We start from the raw sequence: 21,286 nt of genomic DNA, 5'->3' as shown, positions 1-21,286 counted from the left end.
CCAGCATCTGTAATAATTTGTTCCTATCAATCTAACCTCCCTCAGCCTGTTGCAATGATGGGGAGAGGAACAGTGAGACTTCCACACCAAGCAGTGTCACTGAATGGTTCCAATCTTTTTTATATTGAGATGTGACTTGTGAATTGTGCACTATAAAACAACACAAATGACTATTTAGGTGAAGTCATTACATCATTGTCAACATTACAAACTGTTCGGCAGATTCAGCCTAGATCCAATGCACAATTCACCTTATACTCTCTCTTAAACTTGAGCTCATCCCAAACTCTGCTGCTCCTGTCTTAATTTGCACTGAGTCCTGTTCACTCACTATTTCTCATTGGCTTCCATTTAGACAAAGCCTCAATGTGAACTCTTTCATCTTTGTTTTTGAATCATTGCCTTGTCCCTCACTATCTCTAATCTCCTGCAGGGTGCTTGTGCATTTGCAATTTTCATCATTCCTCCCTTGGTGACCATGTCTTCAACTGCCTCCACCCCAATCTGGAATCCCCTCCCAAAATGCTCACTGCCCTTCTCTTTAAGATGCTGCCTAAAACTTGTGAATAATTTTTTGGTTGCTTGTCCCATATTCTAATTTTACTTCAATTGCACTTTGATGAATTGGGATGTTGTATAAAGACATTCAGTACTTGTACAAGTTATGACAATGGCATCTACCCAGCAATGTGGAAAAGTGCCTAGGTATGTCCTGTAAACAAAATTTGAATAAATCAATTTTGGCAAGTTATCATCTCATGTGTCTACTCTCCATCATCAGCATGATAGTTAGGATGATCAACATTGCTCAACTCCTGACTATCCAAAGCCTGTCCACCATCTACAAGGCACAAGTCAGGAGTGTGATTGAATACTCCCCACATGTCTGGATGGGTGACACTCCACAATACTTAAAAGTTGACACCATCCAAGGCAAAGCAGCCCACTTGATTCGCACCGCATCCGCACCTTCCACCATCGATGCTCAGTAGCAGCACTGCGTACCATCTACAAGATGCACTGCAGAAACTGACCAAAGCTTGATAGACAGCACAAACCCTTGACTGCTCCTGTCTAGAACAAGGGAAGCAGATCCATGGGAATACTACCCCATGCAAGTTTCTCTCTGAGCCACTCACCATTCTAACTTGGAATTATATTTAGTGCCTTTGGAGTGCTGGAATTCTGACCCTATTGGCACTGTGGAGCCTACTCACACCAAATATATTGCAGGGGTTCCAAGAAGGTAGCTCACCATGAGCTTCTTCAGGGCAATGATGGGGTGGGCAATTAATGTTGGCTCAGTTAGCAGAGGCCACATTGCATGGATAAATGGAAATTAATTTTTGCTGTCACAGCCAATAACTGAGTAATGCTACACTCACTATCAAGGTTCATGTACCACAGGAACCTTAGTAAAGCAGACACCAGACAGAATATGTATCTTGGTAAAATCTCCAAGCAAAGAATAAATGTGGGCAGAGAGTATAATAGATAAGAAAAAAACTAACAAAAACACATACATTTCTGATCATACCTTCAAGATTTAGTGAAAGTAGTACATCAGTGTTAGAATGTGATGGCTTCCAATAACAAACTGCATTTAAACAGCATCTTTACCAGGATGAAACATGCCTGATCCCTGATCATAAACAATCATCACATAAAATTTGATCTGGATTGATGTAAGGAGCTAAGAGGACAGATGACGCAAAGCTTGATTCAAGAGGTAAGTTTAAAGGAGTGATTTAAAAGGAAGTGATAGAGAGGACCAGGAAGGGAATTTTACTGCTTTGGGTCCAGGCAGCTGCAGGTGCAGCTGCTAATGACGGACTGTTTAAAATTGGCAACATGAAAGAATCCAGAATTAGTGGATTGCAGTGACAATTCTATACAGTATTCTCCCGGGGCTATTCCACATCATTCATGACACACAGGATACATTTTTCAACTATTTAACAAACAATGCAATAAATTCTAGTCTTCTATAGAAATGTATAATTTTAGAAAACCCTTTTCCAGCCTAATGAGGTCAATATAGCTGTCTGGGATTAACCTTAAATGACAGCAATCTCAACATTCCGTGTCATCTGTTTATAAACTCCACCTGTTTCTATTCAAAAATCTCCATGGTGAATTGAATACTCCTTTAAAGAGTGGTTTGGGTTCAAAGGTCAAATTGTCACTGCAGTTGGACATGACCACTTCGAGAGTCAACCATGAGTGCTTTTCAATCTTACAGTAAAATTGCCAGGCAGTACAGATCGGTCTTATAGAGAAACTGGACAGCTGGTTTTAATGTTGATGATATTTTTCTTTACTCATCCATGACAAGGCTAAGTTAATGGCAGGGCCCACATTCATTGCTCATTCCTAACTGATGTTGAACTGAGTTGCTTACCATGCCATTTCAGAGGGCAGTTGAAAGTCAATCACATTGCTGTGGGTCTGGAGTCACATGTAATACAAACCCTTCCTTCAGAACGAGTAGATAGATTTTACGACAACGTTTAACGGTCACCATTCCTGCAACAAGCTTTCAATTCATGGTTTCATTAATAGAATTTAAGTTCTACCGGCTGTTACAACAGGACTTGAACAACTGTATTCAGGGCATTAGTCTGGCTTCAGGATTATTAGTCCAGTAATATCACTATTATCTGACCATCTCCTCCAAAAATGATGATGATTAACAATTTTGTTGAACTCATTGAAAGGTGAAAGAAAGCTGTTTTCATGGAATTCCTACAACGTGGAACGAGACCATTCAGCCCATTGAGTCTGCATCGACCCTCTGAAGAGCATCCCACCCAAATCCAGAGCCCTACCCTATCTCGGTAACCCTGCACTTAGCATGGCTAACCCAGCTAGCCTGCATATCTTCGGTATGTCGGAAGAAACCTGAGCATCCGGAGGAAACCCATGCGGACACAGGGAGAATGTACAAACTTCACACAAACAGTCACTCAAGGCTGGAATCGAAACCGGGTCCCTACTGCTGTGAGGCAGCAGCGCTAACCACTGAGCCACGTGCTGCCCCAGAACACTATTTTGTTTTAGCATCTCTTGAAAAGAAAGAAAAAGGTCGCTCCAATACTGAAAGGACACAGAGCATCTGCTCTACACAGCAGCAGAGTCACGCTAGAAGTTGTTCAAGCTGGGAAATGGGAGGAAAAGCTTCAAAGTTTTCAGTGGCTGTGCTTTTGGAGATGCTTAGGTCAGGAATTAGATGAGGAAACAAGTCATAATAACGATTCAGAAGGGAGTCAGTGACCCAAATTTCAAAGCACCACTGTTGGATCACAGCCCTCAAATTACCTTGTGAAACCTTCTTTTGATACCTAATCATTTCTGGTATTTCTGTACTTCAGATGGAATATGGACAAGCCCAAATAATGAGAGGTTTAACTAATCACATCAATGGTGTTCCTAGATTTATGCCTTTAGTTTAAATTCTGGAATTGTGCAGCATGAACAAGAACAAAAACCAAATCATAATAATTTTTGTGGTACACTGACAGGTGTCCTGGCTCCATGCCTATTAACAAAACCACATGATGATTTATCTCCAACAGTCACTACACTTTTACCGCTCCAGGATGCATCACTCCAGCGGGTTCTTTTTAATTAAGATTTTCAGAGATCAGAACTGTGCGTGGTGCAACACAGTTGGAATAACCTCCAACTGTCAGAAAAGATTGCCACAAACAACTGCAATGTTCAATAAATCTCAACATCTCCACAATCAGGAAGCAATACTTCAACAGCTACCATACAAGCCTTTATGAATGTATGAATTAGGAGCAGAAATAGACCATTCACCCCCTTAAACTTGCTCTGCCACTCACTATGGTCATGGTTGATCATTTTGTTCTGAATTCCACATTCCCATCTATCCCCAACAACCCTTTGATTCCCATTCAGGGCATCAATCCACTTCCGCCTTCCAATATTCAATCACCCCAGCTCTTGAGGTAGAGTTCCAAATACACATAACATTCAGAAAAAAAATCCCAAAAATCTCCTACTTCTGACCCCCCCCAGAAGATAAAACACCTTTTCCACGGTCCACGTTGGCAAGGCTATTCAGGATCTTACATACTTTAAATTAAGTCACCATTCACTCCTCATAAACTCAGTTGGAAACAAGTCCAGTCTTTTCAACATTTCATCAAAAGCCTCATTTTCATTGTCAATCTAGTAAACTTTCTCTGAATTGCCTCTAAAGCATTTACATTCTTCTTTGAATAAGACCAACAGAGTATTCAAGATGTGGTCTAACCAATGTCCTATACAACTAAAATGTGACAGCCTTAATCTGATGTTAAATAAAAGGAGAGCATTCCATTCGCCTTCTTAATTAATTGCTGCCCCTAGATTCTAACATTATCTGTCTCATGCATTAGAACCATTGTTGTTAACCATTTAAGTAATACTGCCAAGCAAGCTTGAGAGGGTGAAGGCCTACTCCCACTGCCCACATCTCATGCGCTGCACCAAAATCCCCCACGTTCCTTTGGTAATCACGCAATGCCCTGTCCCTCAGTACCTTTGTGCTGTCATTTAACAAAACAGACTTTGATTTTCTAAGCCTGCTTTCATTCCCTGAAAGCATAACACATGCGTGGTTTCTGAAGTATCGTCAGTGTTAATTGCCATGCCAACTATAACCATGTGTCAGGTGCTGAGGCCCTAAATTCCCTCCCTAAACCTTAGTATCTCCCTGTCTTTCTTTGCCATTTAAAGATGCTCCTTAAAATTGCCTTTCAACTAGACTTTGGTCACTGGTTGTAATATCTCTTTCCATGACTCACTGTCAAATTTTGCCTGATGATGCTGCTGTGAAGGTAGGTTACAACATGAATAGCACGACATAAATACAGAACGTTATTGAAGATAGGTCAACTTGTTTTCATAGCTTTTTTTATGCTACCTTACAACAATAAAATAAACTTTACAAGCAAGGAAATTTGTGAGTAAATTCTGTGTTATCCAGTGATTGCTACACCCTATTTCCCTCAAGAATTTTCAATGGACTCCAATATCCCTGAAGTCAAATGATATTTTTCTCTGTTACCACTTCAGGCAAAAGGATAATCCTTTAATTATTGTCAATCCAAAAGTCAGATTAAGGTCCTTAACAAATAAGGACACAAGAACAGGAGGAGGCCTTTCTGTCCCTCGCCATTCAATGAATTCATAGCTAATCTGTACCTTATCTCCATCAACTTGGTTTTATACCCCTTCATATCTTTAGGCTACAGGAACCTCAGTTTGGAAATTTCCAGTGACCCATCCCACCTTTACCAGGTCCTCCCGCAGCCTCAACAGCTTTTTTTTTGGGGAAGAGAGTTCCAATTTTCCACCACCCAATATTTGAAGAAGCGCCTGAATTTTAAGATAGTGGATAAATAGAATAGGAGGGAGCCTAAAGCCAAAGTGTCTTGAATATATAATGTAGAGTGCAATAAACCTTTTATTCTTATTATGTAAACCAAGGAGATGAGTTTTCCAATTATTATTTGTGGACTGTAATTTTAATAATTGTATCATTATTTAATGATTTTGCACATTTTTATTTTACCAATTGTCTACGATTACTCTTGAATTACGATTATTGATTTGTTTCATATTGGTTATTGCCATCACAATGATTTCTCAGAAACTAATTGCCTATCTTGCATCTCCCGTCCTGGACTCTGTCAATAGAGAAATTAAGTTTCTCCCTACTGACCGCATCTTTAATCACCTGAAGCACCTTACTTAGATCACCTCTTAATCTCCTAGAGAGCGCAACCTGGTCAATGCAACTTACCCTTCTACCTTAACCCACTTCTGCTATCAGCCTGATGAATCTGTTACATACTCGCCTCCAAGGCTACACACACTAAGGTAAAGTGCTTGCAACAGTTTAGAGGTTAACCCATTTAATTGTTCAAAGTTTGCAACAGTTTAGAGGCTAAGCCATTTAATTGTTCAAAAACAATCTTGAAAATTGATTCTGCAGGCGGTACTGTTGAATGACATGAGGGACTTACTTCTGTGACCAGCAAACTGTGGGCTTCTTTCCTTGCATTTTCAGGCACTGTAGGGAAGAGTGTTCTCCCATGACGTTTCAGTATCACAATCTAAGAAAACACAGGAAAAAAAAACACTTTCAAATCACAGGGTAGCATCGAAATCACAATTTTTCTTTGACGTGGTTGCTAAAAATATTAGAATAATTATCAAGAAGCATAAGGACAGGAGGAGGTGGATTTAATTTATGGTATCTGTGGTAATTGATGCAACTGAATTACCATTTTTAGTAAAACAATTTTTTCAGAAATTCAGAAGATATGTACACTTTCTTATCTCAGTTAGCGTACAGAGGAACCTTGATTATCCGTCATTGGATTATCTGAATATCAGATTATCCAGAAAGATCACAAGGTCCCGATGCTTGGCTAAAATATGCTATCCAGCATTCGATTGTCTGGAATTCGATTAACTGAACAAAATACTCCCCACCCGTGTCCTTCGCATAATGGAGGTTCCTCTGTATACTGAAAATGCTGACAAAAAAGCAAGCACACATGTACATTCATGAAAACCAACACAAGGATTCCCTTTCTTTCAAACTAAACATCTCGGATTTCAAGACACAAATTAGTATCTGTCACAGAATTCCCCAGACATTATGTCAATGCAAGGCTTTTAAATACAGTTTAATTTGATCTCTATATGGGAAGTTGCAGCCTCAATCCATAGGCATTATTTTTAAAAGACAATTTAACAAAGAATCCAAGATGGTTATATATTGCACAAGAAGTACTCACGTAAGAAAACGTGGATTAGTAACAGTTACAGCACCCAAATGCAACAAAGGAATTTATTCTGCCTAAGAATTAAAGGCAACAGAATTTCGAGTATTAGGGCGAGGGTGGTGAGAGAACCTGCAGTTAGGGAAACATTGAAATTAGGGTCACCTTTTACAGCGTACAGCTAAATGCAGTTTCGCCGACAACCTGAGATTTGCAGAGTTGACTAAAAGCAGACCTGTGTGTCTCACAATTCTCCAATTCCTAAATATCTGTCTTCTACTGGTTTAGATGCTGTGTACTCTATCCCAAATTTTACTGCCTTTCCTGGGGATGATTCAGCTGCATAACGTCCAAAGCCATCCTAAAGCTCCATCCCAGGTCCCTTTCATCTTTTCAAGCTAAGGTCTCACTTTCACAGGTCCTATAGGTTACAGGCTGCACCAAGTCCCCATTTGCCCTGCTGCTTCTGACTTGCTTACTCACTGGCTATTGCAAACCTGTTGATGCAAGTGTCGTTCTGAATTTTTATGTAGAATTTGCTGCACAGGAACAGTACCAGTCTGTTCGAAAGTTTCTACTCTACAAGTCTTCTCCCATTTTATCTACCTCAGCTCAGCATTTCAGCAGATCTTGCTCTGACTTTCTCCCTCATGTACTTGTCCAGTTTCATTTTGAAAGCCTCTAAGTTGCTGATCTCAATCACTACCTGTGGTAGAGAGCTCCACATTCTAAATAGCCTAAAGTTTTTTTATCTTATGTTTCTGTTGGATTTATTAGTACACAATTGTAATGTACTAATGGCCCCTAGTTCTGATCCTGTCACAAGTGGAAACATTTTCTCCATCTGTATCCTCCCTACTCCATTTTACATCAACTGGGTCACTGCCGTACCTTTTCTTAAAATAAGTTCAACTTATAGAGTCGTACAGCATGGAAACAGGCCCTTCAGTCCAACCAATCCATGCTGACCATAATTCGAAATTAATCTCACCTGCCTGCACTTGGACCATATCCCCCCAAACCTTTCTTGCTCATTTACTTACACAAACATCTTTTGAACATAACTATACCTGCAACCACCACTTCCTCTGGAAGGTCATTCCACACACAAACTACCCTCCGTGGGAAAAAAAAATGCCCCTCGTGTCTTTTTAAAATCTTTCTCTTCTCGCCTTAAAAATATGCTCCCTAGTCTTCAAACCCCAACCCTAGGGGAAAAAGAAAATTCACCTGTCACTCACTTTACTTAGATCCCTCATAATTGTATGAGCCTCTATTAGTTGTTTAAGTTTTCTCAATAGCTGTAATCTCACAGGTGGTTAGAGAGTTAAGAAGGGTGCATGAGGCCAGGGAGGAATTTGGAAACAGAAAGAAGAATGTTTTAAGATTGAGGATCAGCCAGAACAGAAGCAAATGTAGGTCAGTGAACAGACTGGCAATAAATGAATAGAACTTGGTGCGAGTGAGGGTATGCGCAGTAGTTCTGGATGAGTTCAAGTTTACAATGTGAATACCACGCTGTGGCAGAAATGTTGGATGAAGGAGGGAATAATTGACCTTCGTGGCTTGCTACACAGACATTGCACGAGGCATGATGACGGCTGGTTCCTGAGCACTGTATTTGAAACACATTGAAGTAATTTCCCTCAGTGGTTTGTGGTAAGTGCTCAGCAGAACCTTGACATTTATTTTATCAGATGCTCATAGTCCCATTGACAAAACATAAATCATTCAAGCTCAGTTAACCCAAAAGACAGTGTTCCTGATTGTTCTCCCCTACAGACACCAGCTGTTGTGGCATCACATCCGGAGATATGATACTTTGAGAGCTACGGCAGTACGTTAGACTTTCAATGAAGATGGGTACAAACAGGTTCTTGGATATTACAAAAGGTCCACTGCTACTTAGCTGAAAACTCTTGTTTAAACAATAAGCCATCTCTCAAATGTAACCAATACTTTTCACACCAAGCAGTGTGACCTTAGAGGCATAATCCTGGGCAGATTCACAGGAGGAAGACACATATTAGATTCTCAATAAGAAAATAATCAAGCTATTTGGGTGAAGCTTTAAGCTGGAGTATTATCCTTCTGTTATTGTTCATCACTGGTCTCCCAAGAGACACGTAACTTTTACACTTCACACCTGACTTTCAATGAAAACATGACTCAAACTAACTCTGACTTTCAACAACAACTGATACTTAAACAGTGCCGTTAACATAATGGCATGTCTGAAGGAATTTCCGAGGGACATTATAAAACTGAGCCACGTAAGCCAATATTAGGTCAGGTCACCAAAAGCTAGTCAGAAATGCAGGTTTTAAGGAACACGTTAAAGGAGGAACATGAGGCAGAAATGCTGAGGGTGGGGAATTCGAGAGCTTGGAGGCAAAGCAGCTGAAGGCCTGGCCACAGATGCTGGCGTCACAACAAGTGGGAACACAGCAGAGAACAGAATATGAGAAGCAAATAAATCTCCAACAGTTGTGAGGGTGTAGGAGACAGGAACTGGCTGAGGCCACAGAAGTTTGAAAACAAAGATGATGATTTTTTTTTAAAAATCAACATTTTGTTTGACTTGGAGCCATTCTAAATCAGTAAGCAGAGGTGTGATAAGGCAACAGGATTTAGAGTGAGGCAAGACATGGGCAACAGAGCTCTTATCGGTCTCAATGATAAAATAAACCACCCAATGAGGTAACAGGTCAGTCAGCTGTCCAAAAGTTTAGCTAATGAGGTGGATTTTAAGTCGGAAAATGAGGTGGAGAGGCCAAGAAACTTAGGGAGGGAATTGCAGAGCTTAGGAAATGCAAGATCTACTTGCTTTAACATTTTATGAAAGGGACTTGAAATAAAAGGTGGATTGTTTTCAATGAAGAGGATCAAAAGGCACTAAAGTAGGTCAGTGAGCAATCATTTAAACTGGACATCAGAAAGTATTTATTGCATCAATGATTATATATCTGAAAATAAAAATCAGCACAGCATGGATTTTAGTTAGATCCATTATATGAAGATTAATTGTTTTCAATGACTGAAGAATCATATCAGCAAAAATGTTTCCAAACTGCACTCATCACAGTAAGACAGCCTGACATTAGCTCCTACTGCTGTGTTCAGATATGCATACTTACGTTGCAGATGTTCCTTATGGAAACTAGTGAATTATGGCAACCAGGAAACTCACTGTTCAAAGTGTCCATATGTTCCAAAGTGTAGATGTTAAATAACTAAACTGCAATTAGTTAGCATCATGCAACTTCAAAGCAGCTAGGACCAATTAAATGTGCAAATGATGGATCTTTTTGTCCTTATTTTCAACTATATATAAAAAGTATAACTTTTATATATATATATCACTATATATAAAAAGTCAGTTGAGTTGAGAATCCTTTAACGATCAGCTAAAGCGCTTTAAACCCTGGTAGAGTCGTTTATGATCTTCCAATCACAAAGGTTGCTCTGCCACTCTGCACTTCTGTATTCTTTACTGGGCTGGTGAAGTCAGCATTTCTTGCCCATTCCCAACTCCTTCAAGAAGACAGTGTGTGAGCTGTTTCTGTGAATCACTGCAGTCTAAAAGAGGTTGGGACAGCCACAGTGCTGTTCAGGAAGGAGTTCCAGGATTATGAGTCAGTGACAAGAGAAGGACAGGATAACATAGTTCCAAATCAGGGCAGCGTGGGGCTGGGAAGGGAACCGGCTGGCAGTTCACAAAAGCCATGTTGTGACATGTATGTCGTGAGCTCAAGGGAATTTGGGGCGAAAAGGAAGTGAGCTGCAAGGGGATGCTGTAAGAGGTGCTTGCTGAAGTGAACGTTGGGCTAATTTGCAAAAGAACCCTTGGTTGCAGAACACAGTGTGATGATACTGTGGCTTTATGGGTGTATTTTGTGCTGATCACTTTTGAGCCGTAGGTGGTGAGGTGTCTACTCCAAGCCATTAAGTAAACAGCTTGAAAGGTCCTGGGCTTTTTTTATTACAAGTTGGAGTAATGGAAGCTGCATGGATGGGTTTGATTTTGATTTGATTGTCATGTGTATTTTACAGTAATAAAATACAGTGAAAAGCTTTCATTCCCAAGGCTCCCACTGACTCAGGGTTTTGGTTTAGCTCTCAGTAGTTGCTGGGGTTTTAAAGTTGATTGTTAAGCTGCTTCTTCTTTCTCTTTGTTACAGCTGAAAAGCTTGGCTCCTCATCCTGCAGCCAGAATCACATGTGAGGCAATCTGTTTTACTGACTTTGCCATTGCCAAGGGTGTGTTTATGGGATGTTACTATATTTGAATAGTTGCAGTTTAGTAGTTAAATAATCTTTTATTCTGTTAAGTTTTCCAATTGAGTTAAAGTTAAACCAATTCTTCTTTTCCTTTTGTTTGTATTTTAACTGTAGATTATTATAAAGTATGTTTTGCTTAAACCCAAGTAGTGTAACCAATCGACTCACATCATGAACACAACACCTTAGACCTGCCTATAACATAAGAAAAGACTAGGATCTAGGCTGTCTGCTTGATAAATTTTAAGGGAGTTTAGTCTGGTCCATAATATTTGAGCATAGAACATCCCTCCACAACTACCCTGTGTCTTCTATCCATCCCCCTCCCATTTATCTCACCACATTCCTGATGAAGGGCTTTCGCCTGAAACGTCGATTCCTCAGCTGCTGCGCTTTTCCAGCATCACATTCTTGACCCTGATCTCCAGCAGCTGCAGTTCTCACTTTTGCCTTCTAACCAACGTGTATCCACTTTACCAGCATATCATGTGACTTAACCTTCTGGACCAGCCTACCATGAGGGAGCTTGTCAAATGCTTTAGAATGGCATATATTTTGCTGAGTAATTCATTTGGGTCCTTTGATTTTGGATGTCCATTCCTTGGGATTGATCATATAAACAGGATTCATTTGATTTGGACTGGAGTCCTATACCACAACTTCTCAAAGCATATGTCAGCAGACAATGATCAAACAAATGTACAGCTGCTGGAAAGTGATCTCATTTCTTCCTCAGCTTCCTGTGAAATGAGTGAAAGGTTCAGTAAATGCCAAAATTCTACTTGTTGACCTATCCACCAAGAAAGAAAAAAAACTTAGATCCCACAGTGCCTTTTCAGGAAAAACAGGGGACAACATTTAGACCTCAACCAACATCACAAAAACAGACAAGATGATCATTTATTATATTTATATCACGAGTTTCCTCACTGCTGATCGCACCCAGATTTCCCATGACGGTGTTATTTGCTGTTGACTTTCCATCAATTAGTAGTCTTACAAGGGTTATAGCTAAACAAAATCATTTTTACATTTTACTTGCTCCCTATGAGGCTGTTTCTGGATGGGAGCATGAATTCTAACCAACTCACTCACAGCAGCAACTTACAATGTGAAATACAATCATCAAAGCTCCAGGACTGTTGTCGTGTCATTTCAGCACATATCGTCCGTTGAGTCTGTGCTGGCTGTCTGGACAGTAATGCAGGGAGTTCCGTCACCCCCACCTATTTCTGTAACCCTGCAAGTTTATTTTCTTCAAGTGTTCGTCTAATTTACTTTTGAAATTAACATCCAAGAACCTCTAGCAATTAATGATGTATGGTCTGGTCACGACTGCAAGTAATTCTGGGAAGAAAACTTATTTGAGTAATTCACATATTTTGGCTTCTCTTGAACTCATCAGTTTTTACCATTGGATGGGGACAACAGCATCCTAGTTCTGTTTCTGTACCATGAATCCAGAGACGCACTAATGCTCCTGCTATGGCAATGGAAGGAATTTGAATTGATTTATCATTAATAAGTCCAGCATATAATGCTAGTCTCATTAACAATGATCAGATCCCAACTGGTCAGTAACATCCCTGGGAAGGAATTCTGTCTTCCATACCCATTCTGGACAACATTGACTCTAGACCCGTATTAAGATGACTCTTAACCGTCCTCTGAACTTCGACAGGAATAGGCCATTCAGCCTGCCCAGTGTGTCCCCAAATTCAATACAAACATGGCTGATCTAACACTAAGTGTTTTTTATTTACCTGTCCCCCTAACCCTGTAAGCCATTGATAATTAGAAATCTATGAATCTCAGCCATAACATACTCAAAGATTAGGCTCTCATTGTCCTTTGTGCCACAGAATTCTGTAAGTTCACAACCCTTCGAATTAAAAAAATTCTCATTTCTAAATAGCCATGCCCCTTATTTTTAAATTGTATTCCCTCTACCTGGTTCTAGGCTTCCCAACCAGGGAAAACATCATACTAGCATCTACCACCTCTATCCCTTTCTGAAGTATTTTGTAAGTTTCAATGAGCTCACCGCTCACTCTTCGAGACTAGTTAATACAGGTTCATGTTGCCCAATTACTCTTCACAGGACAGCTTGGGCAGAAGTCTGGTGAGCCCTTGTTAAGCTGCCTCTAAGACAACAGCACTCTGACCAAACATGCACATAACATTCCAGGTGCAGTCTAGCTAAGCTCCAATGCACTTGAAGTAAGACTTCACTACTCCTGCACCTAAATCCATGTGCTAGATGAGAACATTTTATTAGCCTTCCTAATAGCTTGTTGCACCTGCAGTTAACCTTCAGTGACTTATCGTCAAGAATACTTAGATTCCTTTGTATATCTACACTTTCCAACTTCTTATGAAATTTAACAAATCTGTTCCTCCTACCAAACTGGATAAGCTTTGCCATGATATTGCTCATTCGCTGAATCTGTGCAAGTCTTCCTGAAGCCACTTTCCACCCTCACAATAAATGCCCTGAAATGGTCTCTCAAACTGCAGTTGGCTTACCAACCTGCTGATAGGCTTAGGGTAGAATGAAGAAAAATATAAGAGAGCATATAGCATAATTAACTAATCCATGCATAAAACTCAAAACAAAACATCTACTATTGGCTGTGACAATTGGGCAACATTTGCTAAACAATTCTGAGTGCACAAGTACCCACACCAGCAACAAAGTTGACATTATCAGCTAAGTTCATAACATGATTATTTTATGCTTGCTAAAAGCAACATAAATTCATGGATAAACTAGTTCTAAAAAACAGGGAGTAAATTCATGCCTTGCGCCTTTCTTGAATTATCCAAGACCTTGGAGTGCCCAAAATTCTCCATTATCTTCTCCATGGTAATGTCTTGGTCAATGAGAAACAACTTTCCAGCCAACTAGCATTATTTCCTTCTGTAGTATAAGAAATTGTTTGGATTTTGGCATTCATTCATTTACCCTGATGGATGCTGGGCAAAACATTTTAGTAATACGTCTCTCTATTTAATCTAAAATAGATATTCAGTTTCTGCTGCTGTGGCAAGGAGGTGGCCTGAGGGGGTGACCATCCTGGAAGGAAAAATCAGTAGAACTTGGGAGTGACACAAGCTAATCTGCCGAGTTTGCACTCTTCAAAATGGAGCTCCAGTCTGCCCAATACATTCATTTCCAAGTATCATTGGCTTTGCCTGTGGAGTGTAAGTTGACCAATGGCCGATGAGTGTGCAAGGCATTTGCAGGCAGGAATCATACGACCAAACCTCCAGGAACATGTCCAAAAGGAGTTGGCAGCTCATGTGTGAAATGTGACATTGGATTTCTCTGGCACCACATGAAGAATTGTCATTCGTGATTCGCTTTGCCCACCAACTGGGAATACTAAAGGTTTAACTAAAAAGATGCAGGTTAGGACAGCAAAGGGGGATGAAATTAATCATCAATTTTAAATGTTTATAAATTCTAAATATGTTCAAGTGCAGAATACTACTTGGAAGACTCCTGAAATGTACAAGCTGGGATGAAATTAACATCTGTTTGACTGGATGTTTTCATGCAATAAAAAGTTGGTTTCTCGACATATCACAGAAATCATCATTACCACTGTATGCTGTCTGACAAAAGCAGATCTTTGGTTCATAGCCTTCAGCATGATTCTCTCTCCGCCCTATGCCTGACTTTATTTTCTAATAACTCACTTCAACTTTCAGGCAAACTTGTTAAATAAAAGGGAAATGTACTAAATTACAATTGTGTGAGTGACTGCATTTGCTAGACTTGAATTTAACTTGTGGAATTAGATTCTAAATTTAGCTCCAACTTTAATAAACATGAGGTTCTACCAAATATATGTTTATGAAGATGTTCTAACCACTGAAAGAAAAATTTGCATTTATAGTGCCTTGCACAACCTCAGAATGTCCAAAGTGTTTTACAACTAATTAAATGTTTTCTGAAGTATAGTGATTTCAGGAATGTAAGAAACACAGCAGCCAATTCACACTCAGCATGTTCCTAAACAAGAAACAAAATACTGACCCAATCTGTTTTTGTAAACTTGATGGAGGGACAAGTGCTGACCAAGGCCCAAGGGATAACTCCCTTCTGTTCCACAAGGTAGTGCACCTGATCTTACGTACCCAACTGAGAAAGCACCGAAAGCCTTAGTTCAATGACTAATGCAAAAGATGGTACAAATATGACAATGTCTTACTCTATCAGCTCTTTATTGGGAGTGTCAGGCTAAACTTAGTGTTCAAGTTTCTGGGAGATTGGAACCAGAATCTGGTAACTCAGAAACCTCAGTGCTACCCAACGAGTTACAATTGACACCTACACTAGAATCTCTACAGTGTGAAAGCAGACCGTTCGGCCCATTGCGTCCATACCAGCCCTCTGAAGGGCAGCCAACCCAGACCCATTTCACCTCCCAAAACACATCTCCAAAACTCTGCATTTCCCATGACTAATCTACCTAGCCTGCACATACCTGGACACTATAGCACGGCCAATCCACCTAACTTGCACGTCTCTAGGCTGTACAAGGAAACCCACGCAAACTCCACACAGTCAGTTGCCAGAGGATGGAATTGAACCCAGATCCCTGGCACTGTGAGACAGCCGTTCAAACCACTGAGCCACCATGCAGTCTTACACTAAGTGTTGGAATTTTAAGATAGGTGACTGGAATATTTTCTTCATTACAACAGTAATCTCAGAATGGATTCATTTTGAAACTAATTGGGGGCTTGGACAAGTATCAAATCAATGTCAAAAGTCTTATCTGTATGTCATAAAACAATGGGATTCCATGTTTTCTTGGCTACATGCCAGACTGTAAAAGTCAGCCAAAGCATTCCAAATTTCAACATCCATTTAATTAAACCAAACATGCCAAATTACTGAATCTTGGAGAGGGTGTGCAATGTTGGTTATGATCTTCTCAAATTCTCTCCTGGATAGAGAGGATGGCCTGCAGAGTTACACACGTCAGATGGAGTCAGGCTTTTATCTTTGTAACAATGGCTGATTTCCAACCTCACTGCCCTTGATTAGGGAAAAGAATGGATCAAGACAGGATGAGCCAAGAGCTAACCCCTCCCGAACTCCGAACCTCCTCCACCCCTGTAGGCCTAAATCATCTCTGTACATCTGCAATTCTGATATCTTATGCATCCCTGATTTCTACCATTGGTAGTTGTGCTTTTAGCCCTGAACTTTGGCCCTACCTCCCCATTCTCTTCATTTAGGACACTCCTTCTAGTCTACCTCCTCTAGTTGTTCAATGCTTCTGGTCACCTGTCCCAATCTCTCATGCGAGTCAAGGTCAAAGGTTGCCTGATAGTGCTCCCAAAGAGCCTTGGGTTGTTGGATTAAGTTTTAGAGTCAGCGTCAGAGTCGTACAGCATGGAAACAGACCATTTGGTCTAATACGTCCATGACAATCAGATCTAAACTGATTTAGCCTCATTTGGCCCATATCCCTCTAAACCCTTAAAGAACTGATTTACTGAATTCAAGTGAAAAGGAGGAACATTTGGATTCAGACAATCCTAACTCGCTCCATTGTTCCACCAACTCTCGTGCTTGGTATTTCTTTTGAGATCCAAACTAAACTTCACTTGATTATGGGCCAAAATCAGGGATGCCAAATGTGGGATCTAAATTTGCATTTCAAGTACTCAGATAGCTCTATCAATGCCAACTTGGCGTAGGAGTTACCTCCTGGTGGAGAGTTAACCAGCTGCCTGGCCGAGAGTGAATTTAAAATATATTCTGCCTTATTTCAACAGCTGCCAAACTTACATTCTGAAACTGGCTATGCATAACTTTATTTTCCTCCTAATTTGTACAACATTTTCAGGAAAGCATTTCGACCTGAGAGGTGCTTTCTTTTAAAAATAAAACAGCTCTCTGTTCCACAGCATAAAGAACACAATTGTCTGATTAATAAGGTGACAGACAGAAGGAAACCTGCAGGAGAACGCGCCCGGCAAATGACAGCTCCAAATCACTCAGCTGTTATTTCATTCTCGGGGGCAAAACAAAACATTGAGCATAAGACGTGCGAGGGAGGGAATGAGACAGAAGAAAGAGAACACGAAAGAGAGAGAGAGAGAGAGAGAGAGAGAGATACGCAGAAAGCAAGGGGGAAAGTGAAAAAGAGAAAAGAAGGGAGCAAGTGGAGGATGACATTAGTTCTTCCAACCCAGAAGAGGATTGTTAAGTTCATATTGTTGATATTTTTACATAACATTTTCTATGCTTGGAACATTAGTGTTGACTGTTTTAAAAAAAGAGAATTACACCACCACTGTTAAATTAACATAGAGTCATAGAGATGTACAGCATGGAAACAGACCTTTCAGTCCAACCCGTCCATGCCAACCAGATATCCCAACCCAATCTCGTCCCACCTGCCAGCAGCCGGCCCATATCCCTCCAAACCTTTCTTATCATATACCCATCCAAATGCCTCTTAAATGTTGCAATTGTACCAGCATCCACCACTTCCTCTGGCAGCTCATTCCATACACTGTCCTTTGCGTGAAAAAGTTGCCCCGTAGGTCTCTTTTATATCTTTCCCCTCTCACCCTAAACCTATGCCCTCCAGTTCTGGACTCCCCAACCACACGGAAAAGACTTTGCCTATTTACCTATTATGGTTACATTTTCAGCAAGAATTTTGTTCCAACATCAACTCTGTCCCAGCAATATTGGGGAAACAGAGACTGTCAAGAATGTCTATATATCAAGATACCTTAACATCTCTGAAAGCTGACTGGCCCAGCCATCACTGGCTGGGTCAGCAGTTACTGCTCAACTCTAATCATCCCTTGATCTGAGTGGTTTGCCAGGGTTAATTCAGAGGGTAGTTAAGATTGCTGAGGGTCTGAGCTCAGATAACAAAGGCAGATTTCCTTCCCTAAGGGTCATTAGTGTTTTGTTGTTACAGTAGTCACCATTAGCCAGATTTTGACTGAATTCAAATTTTAGCATCAGTCATAATCGAATTCAAGCGCATGTTCCCAGATGATTAGCCTGCCGTTCTGAATTACTAGCCCAATGGCATTGCCTCTGCCTCCTTTCATCCACTTTGAACCTCAAAACTGTTGGCATGTGGTAGTTTCAGTTGTACAGCAATCAGTATCAAACCCAAACTGCAAAAGTAACTTTTACAATTTAATCCCAAACCTACCCTCAATCTTCTGGGCTTTGATACATATAAAATTGACTATGAAGGTAAAATCTTTTCTCAGAATATGGAATATCTGATGGATCTAGAGCTCCATCATTGCTGCAGATAGTCTGACCTCTGAGCTTACTGATGGTACTGTACATTATACATATATAACTGACAGACCACATTGCTTCCATTACACGCAGAGTGATTGGAGACAAGCATGTGTCTGCCGGGGTGCAATCTGTCAAGATGGAATCTATTCAGTAATATAAACTCCCTTTTTTCCCTTCAAATAAAAAAGGGAACTCTTTGCCTTTGACAAGGATGAATATATATTTCAGTTATAAATTTAGATGGTGTCATGGGTAAACAACACATCCAGACGTAGTTCTTATATGGTTATCATGAGTTGGTGGTGTAGCTTCAATCTGCTGTGTGATAACCGTTATCACGGATGTACAGGTATGTATCTTCAATAGCCATAACCTTCATCCTGTGTGACTGGTGGTTGATGATAAGCTACTGGACTGTATTGTCTATTTTTTCACAAAGCTTCACATACGGCTTATAACAACGTCATATCATCTATGCCAGACACAATGAGATATTATTTTTGCACAAACTCATGTGCCTGAATAAAAATCTTGAGCTTACCCATTTTGACCTGGTTTAAGTCAGGACAACTGACTACATGTCTGTTCACCATCTTCTCGTACCAACGTCTCCCTTCTTTACCACACTATGTCATGAGAATATAGTTTGGGAGATGACAGCATGAGGCAGAAGAACAGTATGGATCAATCTCCTAAGCATGAGCACTGCCAGTAAACATAAACCGTTGTACACAGGAGCAGCATGTACATTTAACATCACTATCCAAAAGTCTTGGCAAGCTGCTCTGCATTTAATGGCCATGGATTTTACCAACACATCAGTGCATTTTGTGAGACTGCAACTAAGGGTAGTGAGGAAAAGGGATAATGTATTGAACACCACACCTCCAGCATGTTCCATAAGGATGTACTAGTGTATAACAAACTGTCGTTGGATATAATCTGCACACTGAACATGCTGAATACTGTGCTAGGTGTATCTACCAGTGATATCTTTGGTTAATAACACAAAAGGGAATTTGGTGAAATGGTTGGTCATAATGAACAATATCAGAGGTCATCTTGCACCATGGCTTAGAAGGAATCTCATGTGGAAGAACAGGTTCCCTCGATTACAATATTGTTGGAGAGATATTTCACACATCATGATGAGTTAATATGTTGAGACAATATATTCACATGCCAATCTCACAGTTTTTCCTGCACCCATGCAACTTATATCAATATGATCTAACTTATCTTCACAGTGCTGTTTGCTTGAGAAGATTACATTCCTAGAGAGTCATAGAGGTACAGAGATGTACAGCACGGGAACTGACCCTTCAGTCCAACCTGTCCATGCCGACCAGATATCACATCCCAATCTAGTCCCACCTGCCAACACCTGCCCTATTTTCCTCCAAACCTTTCCTGCACATATAACATCCAGATGCCTCTTAAATGTTGCAATTGTACCAGCCTCCACCATTTCCTCTGGCAGCTCATTCCATACACGTAACCACTCTCCGCATGAAAAAATTGCCCATTAGGTCTCTTTTATATTGTTTTGCTCTCACCCTAAACCTATGCCCTCTAGTTCTGGACTCCCCCACCCCAGGGAAATCACTTTATATTTATCCTATCCATGCCTCAAATGATTTTATAAACCTCTATAAGGTCACCCCTCAGCCTCCATTGCTCCAGGGAAAACAGCCCCAGCCTATTCAGCCTCTCCATACAGCTCAAATCCTCCAACCCTGGCAATATCCTTGTAAATCATTTCTGAACCCTTTCAAGTTTCACAACATCTTTCCAATAGGAAGGAGACCAGAATTGCACGCAATATTCCAACAGTGGCCTAACCAATGTCCTGTACAGCCACAACATGACCTCCCAACTCTTGTACTCAATTCTCTGACCAATAAAGGAAAGCATACCAACCGCCTTCTTCACTATCCTATCTACCTGTGACTAGTTTCATGGAGCTATGAACCTGCACTCCAAGGTGTCTTTGTTCAGTAACACTCCCTAGGACCTTACCATTATATGTATAAATCGTGCTTAAATTTGCTTTCCCAAAATGCAGCACCTCGCACTTATCCAAATTAAACTCCAACTGCCACTTCTCAGCACAGTGGTCCATCTGCTCAAGATCCCGTTGTAATCTGAGGTAACCTTCTTCGCTGTCCACTACACCTCCAATTTTTGTGTCACCTGCAAACTTACTAACTATACCTCATATGATCACATCTAAATCATTTATATAAATTGGCGAAAATTAATGGACCCAGCACCAATCCTAGTTGCACTCCACTGGTCACAGGCCTCCACCACCACCCTCTGTCTTCTACCTTTGAACCAGTTCTATATCCAAATGGCTAGTTCTCCCTGTATTCTATGAGATCTAACCTTGCTAACCAGTCTCCTATGGGGAACCTTGCTGAACACCTTACTGAAGTCTATATAGATCACATCTACCACTCTGCCCTCATCAATCCTCTTTGTTCCTTCTTCAAAAAACTCAATCAAGTCAGTGAGACATGATTTCCCATGCACAAAGCCATGTTGATTATCCCTAATCAGTCCTTGCCTTTTCAAATACATGTACATCCTGTCCCTCAGGATTCCCTCCAACAATTTGCCACAACCAACATCAGGCTCACTGGTCCATAATTCCCTGGCTTGTCCTTACCACCCTTCTTTAACAGTGGCACAATGTTAGCCAAGCACCAGTCTTCTGGCACTTCACCTGTGACTATCAATGATACAAATATCTCAGCAAGAGGCTCAGCAATCACTTCCCTAACTCCCCACAGAGTTCTAGGGTACACCTGATCAGGTCCTGGGGATATATCCACCTTTATGCATTTCAAGACATCCAGCACTTCCTCCTCTGTAATATGGACATTTTTTTTAAGGTGTC

The 21,286-nt window shown here is 40.6% G+C and overlaps 1 protein-coding gene across 5 annotated transcripts in view; it reads right to left on the bottom strand.

Moving 5' to 3' along the window:
- The window catches only part of LOC132816381 (dedicator of cytokinesis protein 9-like), a 349,182-nt gene that overhangs the window by 188,433 nt on the left and 139,463 nt on the right, over positions 1–21,286 (bottom strand). For all 5 annotated transcript variants that reach the window (XM_060825856.1, XM_060825860.1, XM_060825855.1 and 2 more), the window contains exon 3: positions 6,039–6,128. In XM_060825856.1, the coding sequence (XP_060681839.1) occupies positions 6,039–6,128 (90 nt within the window). The remainder of the gene's footprint in view (positions 1–6,038; positions 6,129–21,286) is intronic.

The sequence above is a fragment of the Hemiscyllium ocellatum genome, chromosome 6 (assembly GCF_020745735.1).
Source record: "Hemiscyllium ocellatum isolate sHemOce1 chromosome 6, sHemOce1.pat.X.cur, whole genome shotgun sequence".
NCBI classification, from domain to species: Eukaryota; Metazoa; Chordata; class Chondrichthyes; order Orectolobiformes; family Hemiscylliidae; genus Hemiscyllium; species Hemiscyllium ocellatum.
This window is presented reverse-complemented; position numbering and strand designations above follow the sequence as displayed.